The following is an 18,431-nucleotide window of genomic DNA, read 5'->3' as shown; positions in this document are numbered from 1 at the left end:
TTATATTCTATATTATTTTGTGATAATATTTTCTTAAGTCTGATAAGCTGTTATACTATTTCATTATTTTCATTTGTAAATATGCCAGTGGAAAAGGTAACGCCTATCTCTAAGTCTTTCTTAGAACCATTTTTCCTCCCTTTGTTTGATTCAACTGAACCTATCACATGTTTAACATGTGCATGAAAAGCACATTTTGTAAATGCTTTTAAAAGCTGTCCGAAGAATGTTTCCATCTAGTAACATTATCTTGTTTTTTGTTTTCAACATGCAGGGTGTGCTCTGTGCAACTCCCCTCATTTTTATCATTCCATCAGCCTGTTATCTGAAACTGTCTGAAGAACCAAGGACACACTCCGATAAGATTATGTCTTGTGTCATGCTTCCCATTGGTGCTGTGGTGATGGTTTTTGGATTCGTCATGGCTATTACAAATCCTCAAGACTGCACCCATGGGCAGGAAATGTTCTACTGCTTTCCTGACAATTTCTCTCTCACAAATACCTCAGAGTCTCATGTTCCGCAGACAACACAACTTTCTATTTTAAATATTAGCATCTTTCAATGAGTTGACTGCTTTAAAAAAATGCATGTTTTCATAGACTTTAAAACACATAACATTTACACTTGCTTTAGTCTGTGTTTATATTATATAGAATTATTATTTTGGCTTTTATCAAGACTTGGCTTTTATGACTAGTGCAATATAAAAGATAAAGAAAAGAAAAATTGAATGTATTTCACCTTTAACTGGAACAAAATAAGTGTTTTGTTCTAATGACTGCACTACACTAATGCTAATTGAAGAAGGGAGAGTAAAGCCTTTAGCATTTTCTGCCATCCCCGTTTTATTTAATATGCAAACCAGTATATTGTGCTCCAAAATAAGTAGGTGATTGTGGGTTGGAATTTTGTGTAGATGTCTTTTGGTGGGGGGGTGTAGGGGGTGGGCATTTTCTTTGTCCTTAAAAGTCTGTGGAACTGAAGAGAAGGGAAACCCAAAACTATTGAAAAGAAGACATATCCCAAGAACAAAGAGGAGCTCTCCATTATAATTTCAGCAGCATCCCTTGTTTAAAGGGAAGTGGATCCCTGGAGAAATGAGCAAAGACCTCTCCATGTGAGGAAGCCTGCATCATAGACTGGCTGTGAGGAGCAAAATGTGTAAAGAAAAAATCACCTCCCATCTTCTGATGCTGTGGGAATACAATGGTAGCGCCATTCTAAAACAGAAAAAAAAAAAAAAAAAAACAGTTGTTCTGTGGCGACAACCTAAGAGATTGGTGATATGGACCTGCTGAATTTTTAGTGCTGTCAGGAATGTACAACTGGAAGCTGAACTTTGAAACTAGAAACGTGTAAGAAGAATCAGGGCTACAGAAGAAGCTTTCTCAGTCCACTGGGGGTTCCTCAGAGAGATTTCTGGGAGCTCTTGTTGACTGGGTCTTTGGGAGCAGATAGTGAGATGGAGTTTATCATAACTAATGGGAGACAGGGGAAAGCAGGATTGGTAGGGAGAGGTAGAACTGCAGTGCAGGCTGACCTCAGCCAAATCCACAGGGAAGCTGGTAAGTACATGACCCGTCAGAGCTGTCTCTGTTCAGGGGTAATAGCCCGGTTTTGATACTGCTGCCTCCATCAGTCATTGAATGTGAGCGTCTGGAGAAGGATGAGTTCTTGGGCTAGGCAGCTCTTTGCAGCAGAGCAAACCCTAAAGGAACTGAGAGCTGGAGGTGGTCTACTGATAGCTTTGTCACCACATGCTTCCTTACAGGGGTATCTGGGAGACACAGCTGTGCCCACCACAGATGCCCTCGGTTTACTGAGGATTTTTAAATGATTTTTTCATGAGGATTTTGTGTCTTTGTATCTATGACAGTCTTTAAAAAGTAATATGAAAATTTGGGGCCATCTGGATGGCTTCCTTATATCAAGTATCACCTAAGATTTCCATTTCATTCGTATTCCAATCAGGTTGTCCATCTGTGGCACTATATTAATTATTGCCAAATAACAAGAAACTATCACAAGCAGAGTTAATACATATATGATGAGTTTGTACAAATCAAATGCAAAAAAAAAAATCCTACAGGAAGTGTATAAAGGGTAGGTTCACAGTAGTTTGAATAAAGTGGCAAGAGCTGAGTCATTGTGTGACTCATAGTGAGAAAGTCCTATTGAACACAAAGGAAGATGCATTTTAGCAGGTAAAACCATGCTCAGGGTTTTAGTGGTGATTTGTTTTTTCAATGAAATATTATCCTTACCACTAAATTAATTTAAATTCTGTTGGGTAACTTTTCTGTACTTAACTTATAAATTTGTTTTTTATAGTTAAGGTTCATAGGCTAAGCAGTTTGCGCCTGTTTTTAGATTGGTACCTGTTTAGGTAAAATATAATAAAAATGCTTTCATTCCATGTAAGAAATGAGGAAATTTAAGAAATTTTCACCACAGTCTGTCCTTACATTGCTCAAGATTGAGAAACACTGACCTACATAGTTATTAAATAAAGTCATAAGGGATGAGATCTCTAAGCATGTGCAAAGAAAAGTATGTCAAGGATAACATAATTTAGCACGTAACCATCTCTTATCTTGTACTTTGGTGTTGCTTCATACTCTTCAAGTAGATGAAAGCTCCTGGTAGGAACTGAGCACAGCATTAGTACCTAATAAATATGTATTGGTTTATTTGTTTTTAATCAGCTGTAGAACAAGACTGCTTATGACCCAGTTATTAGCTGCATGGATTACCGACATCTTTCAAATTATAATTGAATAAATCTTAGGAACTCACATTTATTTTGCAAGAATACTTGTATGCTTATTTTGCCACCATGCATCACTGCAAGAACCCCACCCCTCAATCTATTTTCTGCCTCAGTTCAATAAGAGATTGCCCTGAAAAATCTTTCCATCCCTGCCACTTGTTGCCCCTAACAAAGCAACTTGAAGGTTTTAAACCAGTTTTTGAAGATGTCACTACACTTAAATGTATAAAGTGCTTCTTAACTTTAAAAAGGTGGTGGTAGGCAAGAATCATATCTTTACACACAAATGAGAACATCTAGCAATACACTTCCTTTAAGGATATAAGTTGGATAGCATCTGTGTAATTTAGAAATTGAGTCATTGTTCACTTATTATAGAATATTATCAACACCAACTTGAACCATCTTCAAACATCAGAATGGATAAACTCTCTATGATCATACCACCCTGAATGCACCAGATCTCATCTGATCTTGGAAGCTAAGTATGGTCTGGCCTTGTTAGTACTTGGATGGGAGAATAGGTAAACTGCCTTGCCTGGACTATTTCCAATGATGCCAAACAATAATTGTTGCCCCTTGTTTTTCTTAAAAGGAGACTGCATCCATTTAACCAAACTAAGAAATTTTCAATTAGTCCTCTGCTGAAGTCATACTATACACATCTACTTAATTAAAGATACATTTATTGAAGAGAACAGGTCTCCTCCTGGTTTATCTGCTATAGCCTTGCTTAGGAAAGGAATAATAGTCTGTCTTTTAATTAGGTGTGGCTATTGATTGGAGCAAATGTTGTCAGGTGGTCCAAGAGTGGCCCAAGCATGAATCAATGAGTGACCATGAGGTCACCCATCAGTGAGGGTACCCATGAATGCTTTACTAACTGTGGCAAGGATAATAATTTGCTACCTCAATAGAAAAAGTGCTTTTAAGAATTTATGCTTATTCTAAAAAATGTGTAAAGAATTTGCCAAGATAGCAGAGCAAATATGTAGAGTGGACCAGAGATGCTGTGACCTAGAGAACACATAGACTAGGAGAGAAAGAAAAGAGCCCAGTCTTTGTCTAGAGTAGTGGCTTTTAAACTTGGACATGTGTCGGAATCACCTGGAGGCCTTGTTGAAACACAGATTGCTGGGCTTCACCCCCACAGTTTCTGATTCAGTACTTGGAGTGGGGCCTCAGAATTTCTATTTCTGAAAAGTTCCCAGGTGATGCTGCTGCTGCTGGTTCAGGGACCACGTTTGAAAAAGGCTGGAAGTTGGACATAAGGAAGTGCTAGATGGAGCCATCTGTTTAGAGGCTGGGACACAATACAAGCAAGATGTAGGAATACCATGCTAGATCTCAGGGAAGAAAATGAGGCTGAGAAATGAGGCTGATCTCAGGGAAGAAAATGAGAAAATGAGGGAAGAAAATGTAGGAGGGACAGCAATTGGTACATATTAAATGTGTTATCCTTTGCCTCTTTGAAAAATCATCTAGAGACACAGTGGAAGAGGAGAAACCAAGACAATAATATTAGTGAAGAGCAATGACAAAGGACATGGGAGGAGAATTAACAAGGGAGAAAATAGAGATTACAACCCCAAATCAACACAGCTATGCTGGTTAAGCTGCAGGCCTGGTTCTGAGCCTGCCAGCACTCAGGGAAGGTTACCTGAGCTTCATGGCTGCCATTGTGAGAATGAAGAAAATATATCAGTTTCTCAAAAGAACACCAAGTTTTCCAAGGACTAAACTCTCAGCAGAATGGCTTACTTGGAAAATTACTTAGGGAACATGAGTAAAACTGGGTTATGAATGATAACGTCATTCAGATAAAGAATTTACATGGTTGTCTTTTATAAGACACTTTTTCATTCCATTAATGTTTGCTCATTGATAATAAAGATTATCAACACATTTAGCTTTGGCATTTTTATGATAGTATTCATGTATAGTAATATGTAAATGCTCCATTAAAACAAAAACAAACAAAAAACCAGATTTATTCTGTTCTTCATTTCTAACTCTCTTTTGATTCTGGTCCTTACCAAATGATATGATTTGGCTGTGTCCCCACCCAAATCTCATCTTGAACTGTAGCTTCCATAATTTGCCATGTGTTGTGGGAGGGACCCAGTGGGAGATAATTGAATCATGGGGGCGGTTCCCCCATACTGTTCTCTTGGTAGTGAATAAGACTCACAAGATCTGCTGGTTTTATAAGGGGTTTCTGCTTTCACTGGGCTCTCATTCTTCTCTCGTCTGCCACCATGTAAGACATGCCTTTCGCCTTCTGCCATGATTGTGAGGCCTCCCCAGCCACATAGAACCATAACGTGAGTCCATTAAATCTCTTTTTCTTTATGAATTCAACAGCATGACAATAGACTAATACACTAACTCACACACTAACTAATGTGATGGCCGCTTACCTGAGCATACTGCCTTCAGACTCTTCCTGCCAAGATAATTTATGCATCTCTTCAAGAATCTTCTTATTAAACAAATGCTTTGATAACTAATGCTTTCTGACCACGTGCTTGCTCAAAAGCTTTCCATGAAACTCCTGTGCTTGTAGAATGATGTACTCACTCCACAGCCTCTACTGAAAGCTTTCCTAATATGTCCTCAACATGCTATTTTGGTCTTATCACGCATGACTGCAGAAGGAACCATTTATTCTAACATAATTAAAACATTTCTTTACCCTAAAAATGCTCTGTACACCTTTAACTTTTATCCCTGAATTCTTACCATTCTTTCATCTGAAATGTCCAATACCCCCATCAAAATTCTATCAATACTCCTGTCTTCCCCATGTGCCATTCCTGACAACTCTAACTGCAAGTTAGCTCTTCCTCCTCTGGAATTCTTGTAATAATGTTATACGAAGGAACCTTGTCTGGCCAACCAGTCTAAAAACTCCTTGAGAAGAAAGAGTGTGTCTTAAAGCCTCTTTTTATTCTTCATAGCCATAGCGTGGCACCTTGGAATGTAGTAAATGTAGTAAACACTTAAGTTTTTGATGTGAGATTTATGATATAAAAGAGAAGATGGTTAATTGCACCTCTAGCCATACAAATTATTTTATTGGATACTTTCAGCTATAATGATTGTCATTCAGTAAAGTAGCAATTTAATGTGACGTTGTCATTCATCCAACAAGCCGGCTTAGATAATTAAATTCGGTTATTTGTTTTTCTTTGCTATGCATAAGAAGTTATTTCAAGTAACTTCAGAGAAGTTACTTGAAATATTCTTAAAACCACTAGAGTACACACCAGTCTGCACATATTTTTTTCACTTTTCTGTCACTAAATAAACATGTATTTGTATTTTTCTTAATTATAAGCTCCTTGACACCTGAGACAATGTCATAGTTTTATTTTTTGCCAGTGTATGCTCATATATCTTACTTATGTAAGATGCTTGATAAACATTTAATGACTTGAATTTATCTAATTTATATGTATTTAATCCCTTTTAATTTATACCCTAGCAGGAAAACCCATATTAATCCCCTTCACTTAATATTATTTCAAAAGAAACAAAGAGTCAAAACTTTAAACCCAAATGCATTTATTCTTTAGGTACAATCATCACCTTGCTTAACTTCAGCAGACAGCTCAGTAATTTGATATAGCGGTGAGAAGAAGAGGCAGTTTAGGAACAATTTAAGAAAAACACCTCAAGCTATATCTCAGCTTGCAGTTTAAATTTTCAAAGACTTTGGAAATGTATTTCCAAGGAACAGTGACAGTGATATATTTGTCATTTTTTAGATTTTGTTTTGCCAAAGGATAGCAAGGCCAGTTCCAGAAAAAGGAATTCAGTTCAGGCTTCTTACAGTCAAGCCCCATCACGTAATAACATTGTTCTTTAAATCTTTAGGTGCTGGAAGATAAAACAATAAAGTATCTTCTAAGAAAAAGTAAAAAATATTTTATTTCAGGAAGGCAGTCTTTGAGTGATTCATGACTTTTCTAACAAAATTTAGCCTTCTTGTAAAGTCTTAAGAATTTTCTAAGCTCCGGTTTTTAATTACTGTGTCCCTATGTGAAAGATGTAGAGTGGAAATTGAGTAATATGACCTTGGGTTTTACGTGCTCTATGTCTCAAAGGATTTGAAAATAAATTTAGATTTTTTTAAGCTATAAGAATAGACAAGGGAAAGGAAATAAGCTTAAACATTTAGAAAAACAGGGCTTAGAAAATCCTAGGGCTTTGTAGGGGCTACTCAATTGTACAAACATAGTGGGAGATGCTCCATATTCTAGAGGACAGCCTGACCTTTCGAAGTAGACATTTCTTAAAAGAAAATAAGCAATTAAAAAAGAAATGTTAGCTTCAGGTGGAAAGTTTCCTAGGAACAAACAATTTTATATGTGAAAACTAAATGTCAGCTGTGGACATGCCCCTTCCACAATTCAAAGCCTACTCCATAGTTCCTGCAAATTCTGCTGGCTCTCTTTCTCATATGTCCCTATGCTGCCATAAACCATTGTTCCTTTGTTCTATAAAGCTCCATAATATTTTAGATGCAAAACACAATCCTTTCATCGTTTCCATAAAAATCCACTTACATCATGCAGTGTGTAAATGTTTTGATATTGTTGTTGCATCTCTTGGAGATTTAGAATGGTTGCAAGGAAGGGTCACATCCCAGAGGAAGGCCTTCCACCAGTTCTCAGACTTCCCTGTCTGAGCTCCTCCTCTCCTCCTCTCATTTTTCATCTCCTTTTCCAAATTAACAAGGAATATTTCCCTCTAACTTCCTCAGGGAGGTCCCAGCACCTCCAGACTTCTAGGAGACCCACTATACTCCCTCAAAAAACAAATAAACAAACAAACAAAAACCTTTACCCCACACCTTATCATTGTTTTAATCCCAACACAAATGCTAATCGCTTTCTAAAAAAAAATCACGACTGGGCAAGTTGGCTCACGCCTGTAATCCCAACACTTTGGGAGGCCGAGGCAGGTGGATCACCTGAGGTCAGGAGTTTGAGACCACCCTGGCCAACATCGTGAAACCTCATCTCTACTAGAAATACAAACCACGCCAGGCGTGGTGGTGGGCGCCTATAATCCCAAGTACTCAGGAGGCTGAGGCAGGAGAATCCCTTGAACCCAGGAGGTGGAGGTTTTGGTGAGCTGAGATCGTGCCACTGCACTCCAGCCTGAGCAATAGAGTGAGACTCCATCTCAAAAAATAATAATAATAATTACGTGGAAGCTATCAATACAAATATGTTTTCCATTCCCTTACACATATGTACTCTGTCATTTATATTCTGAATTACATTTCCGGTCACTTTGTTCTCCATGAAAAGAGAAGGCCAGAAAATTTCTGCCTTGCATAAAACTAAAACTTGGGTTAATGGCTTTAAATAGAAGCCGTCCCATCCAGATGGGTAACAGGGTTGACAAGCTCCTACTGTGGTTTCCTGACGCAGTAAAGCCACATGGCTTAAAGCTGTGCTCCCACAGATCTATTGAGCTTATCTTTAGCCAGTGTTATTTTTCACCCCAACACTGTACTATTCTCCAAACAACAGCTGTGTGTCTGCCTACTTCGTTTGCCCTCTGGATAAATCTAGCCTTTTAGAATTAGATTAGAGCAGGCCCAGCTGTAGTGGGTGGATAATCATCTGCTTTATGAGTGAGGGGAATTTGAAAAGCTTACTTGTTTTCTCAAATATCATCTATGGAATGATACTATGGTGTCTGACACATTGTTGATGGCTTTTTAGTATTTAAAGTAGGGATATACATTAACACTGGAGCATAATTAGAGGATCTAGATGAAGAATTAGGAAGTGTAATTCTCAGAGAATGAGAATGCTGCCCTCCCAACTTCTCTCTGCTTTCCTAAATTCCGGTAGAGTGTAAGATTCTGCCCAAATACCTCCTACTCTAAGAGGTTTCCCCAGCCTTCACCAGCAGACAATAACTTTTCTTCCTCTGTAACCTGTGAGTACATGCCTTAATAGATGGAGTCATTCATTATAAATAAGAACTTTCTAACAATTAGAGCTGACCAGTGTTGGCACAAACTACCCTGGGTCTTAATGAACCCTCTGTTCCTGGAACAAATTAAACAAAGGTTTGACAAGCAATTGCCCACAATGTGCTGGATAAGAATGGAACTTGATGATTTTTAAGTTCTCCTCTCATGCTGAGTTTCTAGGTACTGCCTTGTGTTTTCTGTTAAAATAAAATACAGCTGTTATGGAACACCTTTAATATTTGCTTTTGCATGTCTTTTATAGAGAGAGACCATTCATTTATCTTCCATGTTTTGACCACCTTGTACAAAAGAAGTGTTCAAGAAAATGGATGGATTGGACAATGCCAGATGATTTTTGAAGGGGGCTTACGAAAGGGAAGGGAGGACAAGCTGGAGATAATAAAGCAGATATACAGCAGTGCCATGAAGCACCAGATTTCCAGCATTTAGGACCCCAGGAAGCATGGGAGTTCATAGGAGGGACCCTACAACAACTTCGTGTTTATTTTACCACTGGGCCTATCCATGTGCTAGAATTTTTGTTGCCACTGCTGAGAAGCATGCAAGACTTGCTCTTATTCTCTTCCTTCTTGTCATAATTCCTGCTTTCTTACTTAAGGAAAGGATTATTTGCAGGAAACATTAAACAAACTGTTTAATAATTGTGGCAAATAGATCCACAAATTCTGTAATTGCTCCATTTGAATGGAGAAGATTTACTAAATGCAGAACGAACCCTAACCACAGATAAAAACAAATGCATCAAACCCATAACTGGGTGCACAAATGTGCGGCATCTACTGGTGATTAAGAGATGGGAGGTGGTTGTACTGCTTTATCCCAAAAAGTATAATCTGTGGACCAAAAGTATTGGCATGACCTGGGGTCTCTTTAAAAATACAGAATCTCAAGTCTTGCCTCAAACCTACTGAACCAGAAACTGCATCTTAATAAGAGCCACAGGTCGCTCATATGCACAGTCAAGTTTGAGAAGCACTAGCATAAAAGGGACCTTGTCCCTTAGGAGCAGGACCTATCAGAATCAGCTAGGAAACAGTTAAATACGCAGTCACTTCTTGGAGAGTCTATTATGCCCACACTAGAGCTTTTGTTACTGATGAGAATGTGGGATAACCTTTCAGGAATCTGGGGAAGAAAAAAGGTTCTTGGCTATAACACTGAAGCCTATTTGTATCTGTTCTACCTGTATTCATGTGGTCAAAAACTTTTTTTTCCAGTTTAGCCAGGGAGAGTGGCACGCACTTGTGGTCCCAGCTACTCAGGAAGCTGAAGTGGAAGGATTGCTTGAGCCCAGGAGTTTGAGATCAGCTTGGGTGACATCATGAACCATGCCCCACCCCATCTCTACAAAAAAATATTTAAAAATTAGCCGAGTATGGTGGTTCATGCCTGTGGGCCTAGCTACTCACGGGGGTGAGGCAGGAGGATCACCTGAGCCTGGGAAACTGAGCCTGCAGTGAGCTGTGATCATACCACTGCACTCCAGCCTGGACAACAGAGCAAGACCTTATCTCAAAAAGATAAAATAAAACATGTTTTTGCCATCATTGCCTGAAATTGAAACACACCAGCCATACCTTTTATTTAGGTCACACTGGCAAATTCTTTTTAACTATGGTAGAAATAATGCCACAAATGAAGAAATCTTAAAGACAACCTGTTGATTTCTAGTTTGTATTTAAAAAACCTTAATGAATAAGTTAGAAAGTTTTCAGGATGGGAATATGCTTTGAATTTAGAGTCATATCTGTCATCAAACAAATAGGAGGTGGGCTATGGACAGGGTTATCGTTGTGATAAACATGTAAAGCCTGAATATACTACTTACTTTGAATGCAAAAAGAGGATGACTTAATAAATATATGAGAGTCATAAAGATTACTCTAAAATTTATGTTGCTTCTAGATTAAGTGTTTGGCTAAATATAAAATATTCGGTATTGTAAGACATAGTCTCCAAGTTGACTGAAAAGCCACTTAAAATACATTTTGTCTTTAATAATAATGAACATGCAATTACTTTGGTGACATTAATAGCTTAATGGAAGAAATATCTATTTATAAGCAAGCAATAACTGCATCATATAATTTAATTTAAATTTAGTGAGGGTCTGGCATTCAGGCAAAGGGGAATATTCCTCATTCTGACCTCAAGAACTCTTGATAATAAGGGGAATCACAAAAAAGATTTCCTTAAAAAGGAGAAAATCCTGCCTTTTGCAAACATGGATAAACCTGGAGGACATTAAGCTAAGTGAAATGAGCCAGACACAGAAAGACAAATACTGCATGATCTCAGTTATATGTAGAATCCAAAAACTCATAAAAGTCAAGAGTAGAATGGTGGTTGCCAGGGGCTGGGAGGGGTGTGTTGGCAGAAATGTCTGTCAAAGGGTAAAAAGTTTAGTTATGCAGGATAAATAAGTTTTAGAGATCTAATGTATGCCATACTGGCTATAGTTAATAATACCAGATTGTATACTAGAAATTTGCTAAGAGACCTTAGGTGTTTTCATTAACACTAAAAAAAAAAAGTAATTATATGAGGTAATAAATATGTTAATTAGCTCAATTATGGTAATTATTTCACAGTGTATACAGACATGAAAATGTCTTGCTGTACATCTTAAATATATAACATTTTTATTTGTCAATTGTGCTTTAATAAACCTGGGGAAAAGGAAGTAAGCCAGAAGAAGTCATATCTAGATGAAAGCCAGTTGGTTTCCTAAGTCCCGTTTGTGACGGCATGAGATCCAAAGTTCCAAGGTTGAATCTGAATTTCATCACTGTTTATGTAAGCAAATGATATGAGCTTTTTGATCTTCCTTTTCCTCATCTTTAAAGTGAAGAAATTATCATATGTTAAGTTTCTGTGAGAGTTTTTCTTATGTTTACTGATCATTTGAATTACTTTTATACACTGTATTTTACTTATTTTCTCCCACTGGGTCTTGGTTTTTTCCTTGATGAATTAATAGTATTATGCTATTATGAATAATGTAAATAGTAATTAAAATAAATTTTGTATTTATCTTTTAATTTTATTTTTTACGTAATGAAGTTTTTCATTTTACATGGCCAAATTTTTTTATCTAAGAGTTTTTAATAATTTTTATAAAAGTCATTTTTCAACTCAAGAATAGATATTTTACACTTATTGTCTCCTATTTTTTAATTAATTACAGTTTATGTTTATGTCTTATTTTATTAAAAATTACAAAATGCACATTATAAGTAAAACATAATAACATAACATAAATATTAAAAAGGTAACACACTGTTCATATTTTGGTTTATAACCCTCCAGTCATTTTTCTATGCATATTGTCACTAGATTGAGGTAATACTATATAGAGACTTTTGGGTCCATGTTTTGAATATCATATTATGAGCATTTCCTCTGCCATTAAAATTCTTCATGGCAGACCTGATTTTTAATGCTGCATAACATTCCACTTTTCCTATGTTCCATAATCATTTTCCTATTGTTCTGTTTTTAGGGTGTTTCTCATTTGTGTTATAAATAAACTTAATGAACATTCTTTCATGTGAATCTTTTTACCATATTTCATGTTATTCTTAATATAATTTTTTAAAAATATAATTACTGTATTAAAGAATATAAAAATGTAAGGCTCTTGCTTTTTTGTGCTGTAAACTCAAAATCGAGGTAAACTATACTAATTTAAAATTTCACAAGTATACATGAAGGTCCATTTGCTGCACATCAACAGTGAATATTATCATCCAAAAATACTAACTATCAGGCAAGATCTGTTCTAAATGGATTTAGAGCATAATGTTTTGACTTTGTATTCCTAGAGACATACTTTAAAGGGAAAAAGAAACTTCTTTAAAACAAACACCATTTTCTGTAACCTTTTTGATGGTACCTGTGGTGTTGTAGGCATTGTATTCCATGACCACTATGTGAGCATATGGTTCAAGGCAAAGGAGTAATTATAATGATGTCCTTAAAAATCAAGATTTTGGACATGGCATAAAGGAGATACAGATATAACATCAATAAATTTTGTAGGCTGTGCGAGATGGCCCATCCCTGTAATTGCAACACTCTGGGAGGCTGAGGCAGGCAGATCACTTGAGCCCAGGAGTTTAAGACCATCCTGGGCACCATGGCGAAAACCCATCTCTACAAAAAATACAAAAATTAGCCAGGTGTAGTGGCATGCACCTGCAGTGCCAGCTACCGAGGAGGCTGAGGTGGGAGGATCCTTTGAGCCCAGGAGGTTGAGGCTGCAGTGAGCAGTGATTACACTACTTCACTCAAGTCTGAATGACGGAGCAAGACCCTCTTCTCAAAAATAAATAAATAAATAAAATACATACATAACATTTGGTAAAATTCCTGTCATCTTAAAATTGAACAGGAAATATGTGTATGAATTCAAAAAATGTTTTATCTCCAAAAATTTAAAAACATATTTCCTTGTTCTATAAACTGCAATGGCTGAGAAACAATGACCAACGCATAATACAATGAACACAGCAATGCCAATATTGTAGTCTCCAAATGCCTTTCCCACTGAAAAGAACCAGGGCTCTTTGGAGAAGTGGTTCCTTGTAGGAGTGGGACAAAAAAGTTACAAGATCAAAATGGAGCATCATTTGATGACAGAAAACAAACAGGCAGAAGTATCAAAATAACTTGCAAGTCATCTTGGAGTGGTCTGTTTCCATTAGTCAAGGATGAGACAATATGAGCATCAAGCAGAATAGTCACACCAGTGGTTTAAAATATGTTTTGTATATGTTTTTAAAACAAAATTTAAAAACTCATTGATTATCCTTAGAGAATTCCAGGGAGCCAATGCATTATCTGAAAACTGGTGGCCGGGCCCAGTGGCTCACACCTGTAATCCCAGCACTTTGGGAGGCTGAGGCGGGTGGATCACCTGAGGTCAGGAGTTGAAGATCAGCCTGGCCAACATGGTGAAACCCCGTCTCAACTAAAAATACAAAAAAAAAATTAGCTGGGCATCGTGGCAGGCGCCTGTAATCCCAGCTACTTCGGGAGGCTGAGGCAGGAGAACTACTTGAACCCATGAGGTGGAGGTTGCAGTGAGCTGAGTTCGCACCACTGCACTCCAGCCTGGGCGACAAAAGCAAAACTCCGCCTAAAAAAAAAAAAAAAAAAAAGGAAAAAGGAAAAAAAGAAAACTGATAAAAGGGTGAAAATCAAGCATTTTTGTAGGCTTTCTTCTAAAAGTTCTACTGCTGGGTAACCGAAGAATTCATGGGAGAAATTTCTCTTTATTAATATATTCTGGATAATAAATGTAAAGAGAATGATAGAATTAAAATATCATCATTGTATGACCCTCTAATGAAATATAAATCTAAGCGACGATCACCAATAGCTCCTAACATCAGAAAAAGAAAAAACTTGATAGTGTTTGTCACCAAAGGAAGATTGCGACTCCACCTATGTAGTAATCTAAAAAGAAAAAATCAAACTTGAATTATCAACCCTCTAAATCTAACTTCCAATCTGTGAGAGATAAAGTAGAAAGGAAACTATAGATTAAAAGAGACTCAAAAGGCATGTTGACCAATTACAATGTATGAATCTTCTTTAGATCCTGATTACAACAAAGAAGTTGAGTGACAGAGTGAAACAATGGGAAAATGTAAACTCTGATTGAATCTTTGAAGATATTAGATAATTATTTGTATTTTTATATGTGAAAATTATATTGTGGTTATGTTTTGTGAAGGACCCCATCTTTTATGCACACTGAAATATTTATAGGTGAAATTATACCTGAGATTTGCTTCAAAATAATCTAGCAAGTAACAAGAGAAGCAGATGAGGGTATAAATGAAACAAGATTGTCCATAAGGTGATAATTGTTGAAACTTGGGAACAGGGACACAGCATATTATTATTAAACTATTCTCTTTCTTTTTGTATATGTTTAAAGTTTTCCATAATATATATGTTTTAAAGAATGAAACATTTTTGGAGTATCTTTTATGAGGGAGGAAGAGGGATTGAGTCTAATTACAACTTTCCAGGGAAGAAATTGCATAGTCTGCCCCTTTTTGGAACATTAAAGAAAAATGTGTGAATTCATAATCTTCTGGTCATTATGCAAGAAATGTTCTCGTGGAACCAGCATCTGTGCCAACTTCATAAAGAATAGTATCATTAAGAGGATGGCATAGCTCTTGCAACCCAAGTGATACTTATTTTCTTGGGTACAAAAATGAAATAGAATACCAAGAACTCTTAAAACTCAACAACAAGAAAACAACCTGATTTTAAAATGGGCCAAACACCATAACAGACACCTCACCAACAAAGGTATACCGATAGCAAGTAAACACATGAGAAGATGATCTATATCATATGTAATCAGAAAAATGCAAATTAAAACAACATTGAGACACCATGATACACCTATTATAATGCCCAAATCTGGAACACTGATAACACCAATTGCTGGTGAGGATGTGGAGCAATAGAAACGCTCATTAGTTGCTGGTGGGAATGCAAAATGGTACAGCCATTTTGGAAAACTGTGGTGGTTTCTTATAAAACTAAATATACCCTTACCATATGACTCAGCAATTGTGATCCTTAGTAATATATTTACCCAAAGGAATTGAAAACTATGTCCATACAGAAACCTGCACACAGGTGTTTGTAGTAGCTTTATTCACAATTGCCAAAGCTTGGAAGCAACCAAGATGTCCATTATAGGTGCAAGGATTAATAAACTGTGGTTCATCCAGACAATGGAATATTATTCAGGGCTAAAAAGAAATGAGCTATCAAGCCATGAAAAGACATGGAGGAAACGTAATTGCAAATTATTAAGTGAAAGAAGACAATCTAAAAAGCTTATATACTGTATGATTTCAAGACTATGCCATCTGGAAAAAGCAAAACTATGGAGATAATAAAAAGAGCAGTGGTTGCCTAGGGTTATTGGGAACGGAGTGATGAGTAGGTGGAGCTCGGAGGACTCTTGAGGCAATGCAACTACTCTGTATGATACTATAATGATGAATATATATTTTTTTACACTTGTTGAAACCCATAGACTGTACAAAAGTAAGTGTGAGCCCTAATGTAAACTATGATCTGTGAGTAGTTATGATGTGTCGGTGTGAGTTTATCATTTATAACAAATGTACCACTCTGATGGGTAATGTTGAAAATTGGGAAGACTACACATATGTGGGGTCAGGAATTATGTGAGAAATCTCTGTCCCTTTCTCCTAAGTTTGCCATGACCCCAAAACTGCTCTAAAAAGGTGAAATGGAAGTAAAAATACCATCTTTGAGGGTTTTCCTTTATTTGCTTTCTGTTGTTTATTTCTTAATATTAAAAATAGATTATTCTAGAATTTAGAAAAAGAAAGCTTATCATGTAACTCTGTTGAAGACTTATAATTATTACCTGCTGTGAATTAAAAAAAATAGTTTGCCAGCATAAAAATGTGACTGAAAGACATACAATGTCCAAATGGGGCACCCAATTGCAAGGTGTAAATAGAAGTCTCTCCTTCATGGGTTCCTTCTGATACTGTGGACAAGTTTCTGTGTAGTCATAATGGCAAGAGAGCTCCCTCCAACACCACACAGGGTGAATCACTATCTTTTTCTTTTTTCACTTTTCTTCTCAGCAGCACCCAGTCCTGGCACTGTTCGCAACACAGTATCCTCGGGATGCATTAACATACACGACTCATTTAGGATCACGGAATCATAGGCTGAAAGATTCTAAGGCTCTGAATCTCTCACAGTGAGAGAAGATTTCAGCATACAAATTATATAGTGTTGAGGTAATTTGCAAGTACACAGTCTCACATTCTTCAATAAACTTGGCACAGGTTTAAAGTCTTAAACCATCTGTTCTTGGATGGCTTCACTTTTATTTCCCTTGGAGGCAGTAGACCTCTCCTTTGGCCTTGACCCAGGGGTCAATGTTCTTTCTTGCTCGGCCTACCATCATCCCAGGCCTCCTCTGAGTTTTACTTCCACAGATTTCCTAGGCCCTTAGAGAGCCAGGGTCCTTTCCAGCCTGGGGCCCAAGTCAAGTTCACTGAGCTCAAATGGAAACTATTCTAGTAGTTCCAAATGCAAGCTGAGAGTTTTCTGACGAACCTTCCTCTGGAGCCTGGGCAACTAACAACACAGTTTACCTGAGCTAAGCATCCTTCCATGATGAATGTGTTTTGGGTTTCTCTTATTTTTTTTTCCTTTCCTTCCTTGTACTTCAAAATTTTACAGAACTCGTAGTCTCCTCTTCTTTATACTTCTGATCACATACACCTGAGGATTCCCCACCAGCAGCCCACATTCCAACTTTGAATCACAGTTTCTTTGAAAATGCCCAACCTCTAAATGCACCATTAGACTTGAAAACTCGGCCTCAACATTGAACCCTTACCATAGACCTTTTGGCTCAGTAAAACATGGAGAATCACATTACTAAACTTAAATGCAGATTTGTGACAGTTGTGTGGGCATATTCCTGGTACCCATCCTGATCTCCTGGGGTCCCCTCTTCAAAGGACTAGCCTTGAGCTGCCTTCTGAGTGCTGAGTGCTGACCGTCTGCACTCGTACTCTTTACAGAGAAGCAGAAGTGCCTGAGACACTACATTCCTGGGGAAACCCACAGCCAAGTACTGACTTGTGTGGGAGTTTAATAGCCCAGTCTTTGCCTCAAAGAGGGACAAATCTGAGACATAATATATATTCCCTGTGGAATCACTGTGAGGCTGAGAATCTACCTGAAATGTCTCCCATTTGTCTTCTTTTGCCTTCTCAGTCCTACTTCTTCACCCAAGAGTACATCCTGAATAAATCACAAATATTAACACATGAATTCTTATCTCAGGGTCAGCTTCTCAGTAACTCAACCTAAGAGTCCATGCCGTCAAAATACCAACATGTAATTACAGTCAATGCCTGGATTCTGCAAAACTGATCATTCTAGATTTACCGAACTTTAGGAGAGAAAGTTTGTACCTCCATTCTAGACAAAAGAAATATATAGAGATAAAATTATCCCACTGTAATTTTTTACATTGTATTTTCTTTGATGATAGTTTTTTTTTAAAAACTTGCATTCAATTTTCACGTTTTTAAAGAATCAAACTTGATGTATGTTTTTTAGTATAAATTTCAAGAACAAGGAAAGATTTAACTTTTCCATATAATTAGTAGCCTGAATACAGTCTCTTAACCTATAATTAAAGTTTTCTCATGCTACAAACATGTTTTCAAGTACATGAAAATAATATTAATGAACATTTTTTGGTGAGTAAATTTACCTTTATTTTTATAATTTTTCAGAATTATAAACATAGCATATTTTAAACATTTTATACTATGTATAAAAATCTGGAAGGAACTATGCCAAAATATTATATGTTGAGGCTGTTTTTCTATTTTTATATTTTTGAGATTTTCATGAAAATATACTATTTTCATAATGACACATTGTAAATACAATATAGATAATACAATCAAATGAAATAGAAATGTTTAAAAAACCAAAACTGTCTAAAATAATTAAGCTCACATAATTTGTATAGATATTCAGGATATCTCCTACACTAGCTCATTAAAAAAATTCTGGATTCTGGATGTTTATATT

General features: G+C 36.8%; 1 protein-coding gene and 1 long non-coding RNA gene across 6 annotated transcripts in view; one reads left to right on the top strand and one right to left on the bottom strand.

Moving 5' to 3' along the window:
* SLC38A11 (solute carrier family 38 member 11) overlaps positions 1 to 3,303 on the top strand; it is a 64,354-nt gene extending 61,051 nt beyond the window's left edge. For all 4 annotated transcript variants that reach the window (XM_054477796.2, XM_063647590.1, XM_054477795.2 and 1 more), the window contains one exon: positions 275 to 3,303. In XM_054477796.2, coding sequence (XP_054333771.1) covers positions 275 to 568 — 294 coding nt within the window. In that variant the 3' untranslated portion in view covers positions 569 to 3,303. The remainder of the gene's footprint in view (positions 1 to 274) is intronic.
* Positions 1 to 18,431, bottom strand: part of LOC129031431 (uncharacterized) — a 124,307-nt gene that overhangs the window by 65,439 nt on the left and 40,437 nt on the right. The gene's annotated exons all lie outside the window — the stretch shown is intronic.

The sequence above is a fragment of the Pongo pygmaeus genome, chromosome 11 (genome assembly GCF_028885625.2).
Source record: "Pongo pygmaeus isolate AG05252 chromosome 11, NHGRI_mPonPyg2-v2.0_pri, whole genome shotgun sequence".
In the NCBI taxonomy this organism is placed as follows: domain Eukaryota; kingdom Metazoa; phylum Chordata; class Mammalia; order Primates; family Hominidae; genus Pongo; species Pongo pygmaeus.
Note: the sequence above shows the minus strand (reverse complement) of the source record. Positions and strands in the feature narration are given on the sequence as shown.